At 37.9% G+C, this 12,599-nt stretch overlaps 1 protein-coding gene across 3 annotated transcripts in view; it reads left to right on the top strand.

Annotated features, from left to right (window-relative positions):
- Window positions 1-12,599, top strand: part of mospd2 (motile sperm domain containing 2) — a 104,637-nt gene that overhangs the window by 27,027 nt on the left and 65,011 nt on the right. For all 3 annotated transcript variants that reach the window (XM_059968019.1, XM_059968021.1, XM_059968020.1), the window contains exons 5-6: window positions 5,473-5,627; window positions 9,828-9,888. In XM_059968019.1, the coding sequence (XP_059824002.1) occupies window positions 5,473-5,627; window positions 9,828-9,888 (216 nt within the window). The remainder of the gene's footprint in view (window positions 1-5,472; window positions 5,628-9,827; window positions 9,889-12,599) is intronic.

The raw sequence follows: 12,599 nt of genomic DNA, 5'->3' as shown, positions 1-12,599 counted from the left end.
ACAAGGTTCCTGAGTTATAAGATAGTCTGGGAGGAGCTTAGGAAAGGACTTGAAAGAGCTAGGAACTTGGTACAACTGGAATGTGGCAGGAGAACATCTTGTCGAAGAGGATTAGGGAAAACCCCCATAGCATTCCACACATGAAGAACAGGAGGAGTGCTAGAATGGGGGTAAAGCTGATCAGGGATAAAAGTAGAAACATGTTTGAGGAGGTAGTGGATACTTAGTTTCAGTCTTTTTTTTTAAAAAAAAGGACGTGCTGCAACTTTTGGAAAAACATTCAGATAAATAAGTCCTTGGGGATGAATGGGATATACCCTAGGTAATTACGGGAAGTGAAGGAAGAGATTACTATGTTTTTGGCAATTACCTTTGTGTCCTCACTGGCCACAGGAATAGTACCAGAAAACTAGAGGGTTGTAGATGTTACTGCTTCATTCAAGAAAGGTAAGAGAAATAATCTCTCAACTGGGGATTCTAGTCCAGTGAGTCTTGCATCAGTAGTGGGCAAACTATTGGAGTGGATACTTGGATGATTTATGAGTATTTGAAGAGCATTATCTGATTAAGGATAGCCAGCATGGCTCTGTGAGGGGCAGGTCGTGCCTCATGAGCCTGATTGACTTTGGTGAAGTGACAAAGCAAACTGATGAAGCTAGAGTGGTGAACGTATATGGATTTTTGTAAGGGATTTTTAGTCAGAAATTTGGGAGGCATGGGATCCAGGAAATGGATTTGGAATTGGCTTGCTTTTAGAAGACAGATGGTGGTAGTAAATGGAGCATATTTGGCAATGAGGATGTTCAAAATTACTTATTATTTTCCCTGACCTTTCTTGTTGGGAAAGACACATTCTTGACCATCAGTTTTAAAAAATTGTATTACAGGTTTCCCCCACAATCGGAAGGTAGAGTGTTCCTATGAAACCATCTGTAAACCGAGATGTCGTAAAGCAAAGAAGCAATTAGCATAAATTTATATGGGAAAATTTTTTTGAGAATTTCCAGACCCAGAAAATAACCTACCAAATCATACCAAATAACATTTAAAACCAAAAATAACACTAACATATAGTAAAAGCAGGAATGATATGATAAATATACACCCTATATAAAGTTGAAATATTGTATGTACGGTGTAGTTTCACTTATCAAAATCAGGAAGACAGCAAACCAAAGTCGATTTGGAGGAAAAAAATAGGCATGTACACGCATACTTAAACACGTGAGTACACATGTACACGCTTAAGCAAGCAACTACCAGTACAAGGTTTCATGGTCATTGTAGTCTTTCTCAGGGTAAATACACGTATAAAGCGGACGTCTTTTTTTCGTAAAAGCAAACATCCTCTTTGGTTAGCGAAAACAGGTACTAATGGAGGTCTTTCGTAACAGCGAGTTGTCATAAAGCGAACGTTCGAAAAACGGGACACCTGTATGATAAGTTGATCACACACACACACACACAAACTGCTCGAGGAACTTAGCAGGCCAGATGGCATCTATGAAAAAGAGTATTGTCAATGTTTCAGACCAAAATGTCGACAATACTCTTTTCCATAGATGCTGCCTGGCCTGCTGAGTTCCTCCAGCATTTTGTGTGTGTTGCTTGGATTTCCAGCATCTGCAGATTTTTTCTTGTTTGTAGTAAGTTGATAATTTTTTTTAGAATTTGGGAAAATATATCTGGGCTTATGACCTTGTTTTGTTTTGCTGGTCTTTTCCTGATTTTGGCATGAGTCTTATTTTTGCATTAGTCTCGATGAAACTGCTGTGCAAGTATTCTAATATACAGTGACTTGCATTCACTAAAGGTTTTTGAATCTGTCCATGTGCTCTTGGCCTTTGGGCCATGTTTTTAAACATTTTACTGTTGAATGCTTAATTCTTTAGAGGATCAATTGCTCATGTCTGAAGACCAACAGTTTTCAACGTTGATAAGTCATAAGGAGGAACATAAGATTATTAGGTAGAAGTGAGATTTGTTCTCTCAATACCATTCAGTAAGGTCATGTTGATTCTTTACTTCAGTGCATTTTTCTGTATTAATGTTCATATTTTTTCTTCCAGTTGATTTAAAAAAAATGGAGTCTTAGTCTTGAATAATGTAACTGAGCCTTCACAGTCCTCTTAGTTAGTGAAGTAGAAATAAACACTCCTCTCAGCGTGGAGAAATTTCTTATCTCTGACCACCCAAACTTTTGTTTTGAGAATGACCCCTTGGTTTTCGGCATTCAGGCAAAAGAAACATGAATTCTACATACAGTCAGCCCTCCTTATCCGCAGGTTCCACATGTGTGGATTCAACCAACCGTGGATCGGGAAAACCCAGAAGTTCTCTCTCCTGCACTTGTTGTTTGAGCATGTACAGACTTTTTTTCTTGTCATTATTCCCTAAACAATACAGTATATTTTCACAGCATTTACATTGTATTAGGTATTATAAGTAATCTAGAGATGATTTAAAGTATACAGGAGGATGTGCATAGGTTACCGCGAATCGGGATCGAAAAAAACCCCGGAAGTTCTCTCTCTAGCACTCGTTTGAGCATGTACAGACTTTTTTTTCCTTGTCATTATTCCCTAAACAATTCAGTATAGCAACTATTTATATAGCATTTACATTGTATTAGGTACTATAATCTAGAGATGATTTAAAGTGCAGGCAATCTTTAAGTTGGATTTGTACGCAAGTCGGAACAGGTACATCTGGTATTATTTAGCGTCAGTTAGTCAAACATTTATCTTAGTATATAGTATATATTTTACCTTTCTATGCATATAAAACACTTAAACGTATATATTTCAATAACTAAACCACTGCGTTGCTTAGTAATAATTGTAGCTTTCATTGGGGCAGGGCCTTTCGCATGCTCCATTACTCTCACTTTATCCTTTAAAATTGTTCCGATCATTGACCGACTGTAGCCTAACGCTTTTCCGATGACCAATGGCGTTTCACCTCTTTGACCGCTTTATTATTTCCACTTTATTTTCAAACGTGATCGTTTTCTGTCAACGAAACGGGTTCAGCTCCACCAGGTCCTAAAGTCCACTGCTCTGAGACAGGTTAAATAAGGGACTTCAGCATCTGTGCTTTTTGGTCTCCGTGGAGGGGTCCTGGAATCAACTCCCCGTGAATAAGGAGGGTCGACTGTATATCAATTTTGTTTATTCAGAAAAATACAAGCGCACAGGTATAGATTGCTCATTCACTCCACATGCAATGAATCTGCTATTCTTGGAATCAAACTGATGAATCTCTGTTAGAATCTATAATAATATCCTTTATTTTGGGGTAAGAATAACAAATCTTTATATAGCATTTTGGATGCAATATACCCAGGGATATCAGTAATTGAAGCAATTTTGTTGTAAAAGGATTTGGATATAAATACATATCTACTTTTATACCCAAATCCTCTTGCAGAAAAACCAAGGCATCATTTGCCCTTTATTGCTTGCTGAACCTGTGTGTTAGCATAAATAATTTGTACATAAGGATTTGACTCCTTCTAAATTCTGCTGCCATTTAAAAATACTTCCTTTATTTTTCCTTACCAAAACAGTTCTCATATTTTTCTATGATAATTCCATGCTCCATTTTTCTTGCCCATTTACAATATTTCTATTCTGTTAGGCCTTTATTGTCATTGTAGCCTGCACTGCCACGTGGCATTGTATCATCCAGCATACATGGAAATACTGCATTTGATCCATTTTACCCATATCACTGAAATACACTCAGCAAGCACTTTATTGGGTACTTCTGTACACCTCCTCATTATTGCAAACACCTGATCGGCCAATCATGTAGCAACAGCTCAATGCATGAACATGTGCAAACATGGTCAAGACGTTCAGTTGTTGTTCGGACTAAACATTAGAATGGAGAAGAAATGTGATTTAACTGACTTTGACAGTGGAATGACTGTTGGTGCCAGATGGGGTGGTTTGGGTACCTCAGAAACTGCTGACCTCCTGGGATTTTCACACACATGTCTCTGGAGTTTGCAGAGAATGGCGTGAGAAACAAAAACCACATCCAGTACACAGCAGTTCTGTGGGTGAAAATGCTTTGTTAGTCTGAGAGGTTAGGAAAATAGCCAGACTGGTTCAAGCTGGCAGAAACCAACAGTAACTCAAAACGACCATGAGTTGCCACAGTGGTGTGCAGAAAATGATCTCTCAACACACAACATATTGAACCTTGAAGTGAATGAGCTGCAGTAGTGGAAAACCACACCAAGTTGTACTCCTATACCTGATCAAGTAGCCACTGAGCGTAGATTGTGAACTGTGATCCCAGCATCGATCCCTGTAGCATCTACAGTAATAGTCTCCTAATTCAAATGCTGTTTTTGGCCCATTAATCAATATTTTTAAAAATCTAATGTTGCACTTTCTGAAGACCTTCCACAAGTCAACGTGCTCTATGTCAACTAACTCGCCCTCATCTCTGGTCTATACCCTAACACAGATGTTTCTTCTGTTTACTCCACTGCTTGCTTGTAAGTTGAAACATGATTTTGTTTATTACTTTGTTTCTGGTGTTGACTTGTTCTTTCCCTGGATATGCTTCTTCATGTGCTGGAAGCATTTAGTATATTTTGTTTTAAATTTCCACCATCTTCAGTTTTGTTTTTGCTTCTGTCGCTTTTCTGAACGGACTAAGCAACCAGTCAAAGTGGGCCTTGAGGAGGAGTTGCGGATTTCAGACAAAGCCAAAACAAAGAAGCACAGATAAAAATTCAATTAAAAGTACAGAAAACAAAACATATCTTAAGGAACATTAGAGACAAATGTTGAGCCATTATTCAAAGATTCACTTCTTTTTACCAAAAAAAGAATTATTGCACGTAGGACTTTGGCAGCACTAGAAATTATTATGCCATTAAATTAATTCATAATTGAATTTTTAACTAACATTTTCCAATGTGTTTAATTTTGCATCCAGAATGCCAAATTTCTTAATGTAATAACAATGTAGTGATTTCTTGAGAGGAGCTAGCCACGTTGGTCCCTTTAACCATGCATGTTTGGAATCAGAAACTGAGATCCAGTAAATCCTGACGTCTTCAGTTATTTTACCTCAATGTCTGGGCCAGTCACTGCCTTTTCAATGGTTTCTTTTCAATTTCATTGATGATAAAAACTGACTTCCACGGTTTAATAATACAAAATAACTTGACTTATTTCAGCTGAAATGGCAAAGTAACCAGTGCCTATTCTCAAGACTTTTTTTTGCTGATAGTCATAACTCTGATATCATTGACCTATTAAAAATTCTGATATTTTCATTTTTCAGTGAAGAGCAAAAATAAAACTGTGTTGTCAGTAGTTCCATAAAAATGATCAGTATTTCTGAGCTAGCTTAACAATATTGTAGAGAGCAGTACTCACACTGTCTTGATTCAATCTATATTATTGTCCCTCACGGTTGATTAAGCTTAGTTGACACATTGTTTTGCAGTTTGGTTTAGAGTGAAACTGCACAACAAAGATACAAAGACAGCTTTGGAAAAAAAGAAGTATGTTGCCTTCTGGTTAGAACGCTATTCCAAAAGGGAGCACGGAAAACCTCTTACGGTGGTATTCGACCTGACTGAAACCGGAATAAGCAATGTAGTAAGTGCCACATCAGCATCTCTTCTTACTTGCTGTTGGGTGGAGGGTGAGATACTGATGGGGTGGGAGGTGCTTGGGTTTCATCTTTTTAACTATTAAATCTGTTGTAGCACTTTAACAATTTTGTTTTTATTCATGTTTTAATCCACAATTTGATTCCCTTAGTCTCTAGCAAATTCAAAAGAATATCTAAAATAGATGATGGAGTAGTATTATGAAGTGTAACCATATTGAATTTGCTTTTCCTATGTTATAAACTATTCACAGAATGAACAAATGAAGCTGCTTACTCTTTTGCAGTCGATGGTTTGCAGTGCTTTTTTCCAGGGCCCAGTTTCAGTATCATAGCAGGCCTATTGCTTAATCTTTTAGCTGCATATAGACAGCTAGCTGAGTATAAATGAATACATTTACAAAGAGCAGCTCTGTTAATACCTGGCAATAAGCTGTCATCCTTCACTGAGTGGGTGCCTATTTTCTATAAAAGTCATTTCCACTCTTAACGCCTAAGCACAATGATACTCAGTAGTATTATGGATGTGTCTGAAATGCAACCTTTCAGATTAGGTATTAACCTGAAACCTCACTCCATTCTCTAGTGGATGTAAAAGATGCTAATGCACCATTTGAAAGAGCAGGGGCATTCTTGCAGGGTTCCTGCAGATGTTTCTGTCAGTCAACATAACTTTCAACTGGGACCAGCACACAAGTGTCACCAGCACACCAGCACCTCAACTTTCTTTGAAGTGTGCATAGATTCAGCATGTCACCAAATACTTTGACAAATTTCTATTGATGTAGTGGAGAGTATTTTAACTGAGTGCATCACTGTTTGAAGCACCAATGGCGAGGAACTAAAAAGTCTTCAGAATCTGCTGGATACAGCCTACCTCTACTGAATACATTTGCATGATGGACTACCACAAGTAAGCAGCATCCATCAAATAAAACTCCCACCCCCCCCCCCCCCCCACACCACCACCACATCATTGGGTAGGAGGTACAGAAGCAAACTGCAGGTTCAGAACATTTATTACCCTACAGCTATCAGGCTCATGAACTGGTGTGGATAACTTAATTCATCACAACTCAAACTGATTATAGAATCTACAGATTTACTTTTAAGTGTTTACAATTTGTGCGCTCAGTATTTTTATTTCCAGTTTCTTTTGCACATTGGTGTTTGTCAGTCTTTGTTTATGTAGAGTTTTATATAAAATCCTGTTTTTTTTTCTATAAATGTCTGCAAGAAAATGAATCTTGTCGTGGTTTACTGTAATAAGGGGAGGTTGCGATGCAAATAACAGATAAAACTACCAGGAATCTACTTTACAATTCCCATAATGAATCTTTTAAGTTCATAAATTCAGCGTTGGCAAATTTTATTCTTCTATAAACAAAATTTGAATGCGGTCTTGCTTTCATGTTCTTAGTTGCTACTACAGACCGATTGAAGAACCAAGCCCAAAATCATTTAAAGACCTGTTATTCTTTCAATTGGATCCCTTACCTGTCAATCTCAGTTAAAAACAGTGCAGTACAGTAAAGAGGAGAAAAGTGATGGTGTTTTACTGTCATAAATCCCACTCCGTTATATTTCAGCATGTTTTGAGATGGGAACATTTTCAACTGGTACGATTCCATGGTTTGGTTTTTAAGTAAAGAATTAGATAAACCTTTTGATTTGGAAACGCTTAAGATTCTTTTAGGAGTCACGTTAAATTGATGAAAATGCATGTCTGGGCTTCAGTATTGAATTTATTAGGTAGCATCAGTCTGAGAAGTCACTTTTTTTTTAAAAGAAGTTCTTCACACTTTCCAGCAATAAGCAAATTATGAGATAAGATCACATCAGAATTATGTTTATTATCACTAGCATGTGTCAAGAAATTGGTTAACTTAACAGAAGCAATACAATGTAATTCATGATAATAGAAATAAAAAAACAGATTAATTATAATAAGTATGTACAGTGGCATGCAGAAGTTTGGGCACCCCTGGTCAAAATTTCTGTTACTGTGAATAGTTACGTGCATAGGAGATGAACTGATCTCCAAAAGTCATAAAGTTAATGATGAAACATTCTTTTCAACATTTTAAGCAAGATTAGTGTATCATTTTTGTTTTGTACAATTTTAGAGTAGAAGAAAAAGGCAAGGAGCATCATGCAAAAGTTAGGGCACCCCAAGAGATTTGAGCTCTCAGATAACTTTTACCAAGGTTTCAGACCTTAATTAGCTTGTTGGGGCTATGGCTTGTTCACAGTCATTGTTAGGAAAGGCCAAGTGATGCAAATTTCAAAGCTTTATAAATACCCCGACTCCTCAAACTTTGTCCCATCAATCAGCAGCCATGGGCTCCTCTAAGCAGCTGCCTAGTACTCTGAAAATTAAAATAATTGATGCCCACAAAGCAGGAGAAGGCTATAGGAAGATAGTAAAGTGTTTTCAGGTAGCCGTTTCCTCAGTTCGTAATGTAATTAAGAAATGGCAGTTAACAGGAATGGTGGAGGTCAAGTTGAGTTGTGGAAAACCAAGAAAACTTTCCAAGAGAACTGCTCGTAGGATTGTTAGAAAGGCAAATCAAAACCCCCATTTGACTGCAAATGATCTTCAGGAAGATTTAGCAGACTCTGAAGTGGCGGTGCACTGTTCTACTGTGCAGCAACACCTGCACAAATATGACCTTCATGGAAGAGTCATCAGAAGAAAACCTTTCCTGCAACCTCACCACAAAATTCAGTGTCAGAAGTTTGCAAAGGAACATCTAAACAAACCTGATGCATTTTGGAAACAAGTCCTGTGGACTGGTGAAGTTAAAATAGAACTTTTTGGCTGCAATGAGCAAAGGTATGTTTGGAGGGAAAAAAAGGGTGCAGAATTTCATGAAAAGAACACCTCTCCAACTGTTAAGTACAGGAGTGGATCAATCATGCTTTGGGCTTATGTTACAGCCAGTGGCACAGGGAACGTTTCACAGGTAGAGGTAAGAATGAATTCAATTTTATAGCAGCAAATTCTGGAAGAAAACATCACACTATCCGTATAATAAAAAAAAACTGAAGATGAAAAGAGGATGGTTTCTACAACAGAATAATGATCCTAAACACACCTCAAAATCCACAATAGACTACCTCAAGAGGTGCAAGCTGAAGGTTTTGCCATGGCCCTCACAGTCCCCCAACCTGAACATCATCGAAAATTTGTGGATGGACCTCAGAAGAGCAGTGCATGCAAGACTGCCCAAGAATCTCACAAAACTAGAAGCCTTTTGCAAGGAAGAATGGGTGAAAATCCCCCCATACAAGAATTGGAAGGCTCTTAGCTGGCTACAGAAAGTGTTTACAAGCTGTGATATTTGCCAAAGGGAGTGTTACTAAGTACTGACCATGCAGGGTGCCCAAACTTTTGCTTCGAGTCTTTTTCCTTTTTTGTTATTTTGAAACTGTAAAAGGTGGAAATAAAAAACTAATCTTGTTTAAAATATTAAAGAAATGTGTCATCTTCAACTTTATGCCTTTTGGAAAACAGGTCATCTTTTACTCAGCTATTCACAGTAATAGAAATTTTGACTGGGGTGCCCAAACTTTTGCATGCCATTGTATATTATATATGTATATTAAATAGATTAAAATAGTGCAAAGCAGAAATTATATTTTTTTAAAAAGATGAGATAATGTTCGTGGGTTCAATGTCCATTTAGGAATCTTACGGTGGAGGAGAAGAAGCTGTTCCTGAATCTCTGCCTTTCTGAGGCACCGCTCTTTGAAGATGATTTGAGTACTATGGACACTTGTACCCAAGATGGAGCTGAATAATTTTTCAACTTTCTGTGGCTACTTTTGATTCTGTGCAATAACATTCTCTCCCCACCCCCCCATACCAGACAGTGATGCAGCCTTTCAGAATGTTCTTCACAGTATATCGATAGAAGTTTTCAAGTGTTTTGAGTGACAAACCAAATCTCTTCAAACTCCTAACGAAATATAGCCGCTGTCTTGCCTTCTTCACCCTATCTACATAGATGAATGGGATCGGGTTAGATCATCATTAATAAGAAGTCTGATTCAGATTTTATTTTTGAGCAGCTATGAATCACAAATCTACTTGTTTTACAGATGTGGAAGTGGTTTGTTCATATCTAAGATGGGATCTTCCAAATAGTTTTTTCTGACTTAATGTATTTTCTTTTAATTTTTAGGATATGGACTTTGTGCGTTTTATCATCTACTGCTTTAAGATATATTATCCTAAGTACCTTTGTAAGTACTTTGTCACATTTTACCACTTCAAATATTCATTTTTTTGTTTGTTGTTTTTCTCTCAGTAAATGATACATTTCATAGTGATGATGGATGATTATGAGGGACCGAGAAAGAATGTATAATAAGGCATTAAAGCTTTCTATGCCTGTCTGAATCTTGAGTCTGTTTTAGTTTTCAAATAGGCCTCTGACTGCCCCATGTAATTAGAAAACAGCAATGATTTATTTGGATGCAGCATGGTTGCAGACCCTTTGTCGCAACGAACACACGCTGCCCAATTCCCCATGTGATCAGTTAATCCTCTAACCCATATCTCTATGAAAACTGGGAGGAAATCTGGGCACGCAGAGGAAGCCTGAACGTTCACTGGGAGATCTTATCAACTCCTTATAGTCAGCAGTGGAATTAAACTGTAATAATGTTATGCTAACCACTATATTACTGTTTATCGGTAAACTTCAGCATTGGTAACAAAGTAAAAGGCTTTAAATGTAAAATAGGAAAACCTAAAAGGGGTTGAGAATGCCAATATCACAGTAGATAGGATGCTATTGATCTTTTTTTAAAATTTAGACTACCACCACCCGATATATATATATATTCATTTCTGGAACTCTAATATTGTCACACTGTGACCATGTAATAAGAATGATGATGCTGTTCAAGTTTTAATTCAGCAAAAATATTCTTGTTGCTCGGGAAAAACCTTCAATCTCAATAACTCGTCTCAAGTAGCAACATGTATTTATTAAATTTAATAAATAAAATTAAATAAGCAACAACATTCAGAAGTCTCCAAGTTATTGTGAATTGCAGGAGAGGAAATTTGACATGAGTGATAATTGCAATGGAATAAACTGCATGCAATATTCCTGGTCATATGGGGTACTTCATCAGTTTGAATAAGTCTGACAAGCTATCATCAACATTTCACTTGCAGAACATATTCAACATACTGAAATTGCTCTCATAACTATCAAGAACTTTTTCCATCCCACACTTTGGCATGTTTAATCACCTGGCTGTACACTTCACTCAGCACGTAGGCTGAAGACTGCAGCATGAGCAGTAAGGATGGCAATGGTATGGTCAAGGGAGGTAGAGGGGCATGTATGGGATGGCCGTGAGTCAGTGGACTGGACCATATTCAGGGATTCATCTTTGGATCTGAATGCCACCGACTTCATTCAGTTGGTATGCCTTCAAGAATATACTAAGTTTTCCCAAGCCAGAATCCCTGAATAAACAAGGTGATTCAGTCTCTTGAGGGCTAGATCTCTGGTGGTTAAGATCTGGTTGAGAATCCTATAAAAAGTCTCGGTATGACCTACCGAAGATCATCATGAGAATGAGAAGGCAACTCTGTGTAAAATTAGACACAATCAAATGCACAACTGTGGTAGGATTTGCATGTTATAATTTCCTATAAGGCAAAACTCTTATCAGCATAAATGGCTGTGATGTTTCAGTCCCAGATGAGTTTCATGACTTTTAGGCCCACTTTGAAAGGAAGAATAACACTACACCTGTACAAATCCCCAGAGCATCCTGTGATCTCTGTCTTGGACGGTGGTGTCAGATCATCCTTCGAGGGTGAACCTAGCAATCTGGTGTATCTGGGCAGCTGTTGAAAATCTGTGCAGACTAGCTGGCTGAAGTGTTGAAGTGTGTCTTCTGTGGTTCCCACCTGCTTCAAAAGTCACACTGATGCCCAAGAAAGGAATGAGCTGCCTCGATAATAACTAACTTGTTATATTTGCGTAATAAAGTGCCTTGAGAGATTTTTTGTCACTAGAAGTACTGCAAATCCAGTCTGAGCAATATCTGGACCCATTGCAGTTAGGCTAGCCTCGGTAACAGTTCTACAGTGGATGCAATTTCACTGGTTCTCACTCTTCTGTGGAACAACGAGACAACAGCAAGTTGGGCTCCTGTTTATTCATTACAGCTCGGTGTTCAATACCATCATCCCTTCACTAAAAACAGATTTTAAACCTGGATCTGTACCTTCCTCTGCAACTGGACCCTTGACTTCCTTTTCAGGAGACCACAGTCAGTACAGTGGGGTGCCATGATAGTATAGCAGTTAACGAGACACAGCTCGGCGAGTCGGAGTTCCAAGTTCAATTCTAGCATTCTCTGTAACAAGTTTGTACGCCCTCCTTGTGAGTGCATGGATTTCCTCCAGATTCACCACTTTTCTCACACAATCCAAAGATGTACAGATTATTGAGTTAATTGATCAGTGCAAATTGTCCTGGGGGGTGGAGTTTCAAGATGGCGACGTAGACATCTGCCTTCGGGTGCTCTTCATTTTTTAAACTATAATCACCCTTTAATCAAATCTTTTTGTACTTAATTACATGGGTTGATAGTCACGATTTACTTCTTTTTTTAAAATAATACTTGATTTAATCTTTTCAAACTTAAAATGTCTGTATCTAAGAAATCGTCTAAAGACCCTCCATCTCTTGAGGCAATCTCCAGTCTTCTGGATACTAAACTGGATACTAAATTTGCAAGTCTGGAAAATAAGCTTACTGCAAAAATGTCTGAGCTTGAAGAAGTCGTTAGATCGTTTGATACCAAGCTTCAATCGCAGGCAGCAGCTATTGAACGGCATGAAGAAAAGTTTTGGGCTCTTGACAAGTTAATTTGTGAAAAAATACGTACTCTTGAAACTTTGGAGGAGAAGTTACGGTCGACCG

This window comes from Hypanus sabinus, chromosome 4 (assembly GCF_030144855.1).
Source record: "Hypanus sabinus isolate sHypSab1 chromosome 4, sHypSab1.hap1, whole genome shotgun sequence".
Taxonomy (NCBI): domain Eukaryota; kingdom Metazoa; phylum Chordata; class Chondrichthyes; order Myliobatiformes; family Dasyatidae; genus Hypanus; species Hypanus sabinus.
The sequence above is the reverse complement of the archived record's forward strand: the minus strand, read 5'-3'. Positions and strand labels throughout refer to the sequence as shown.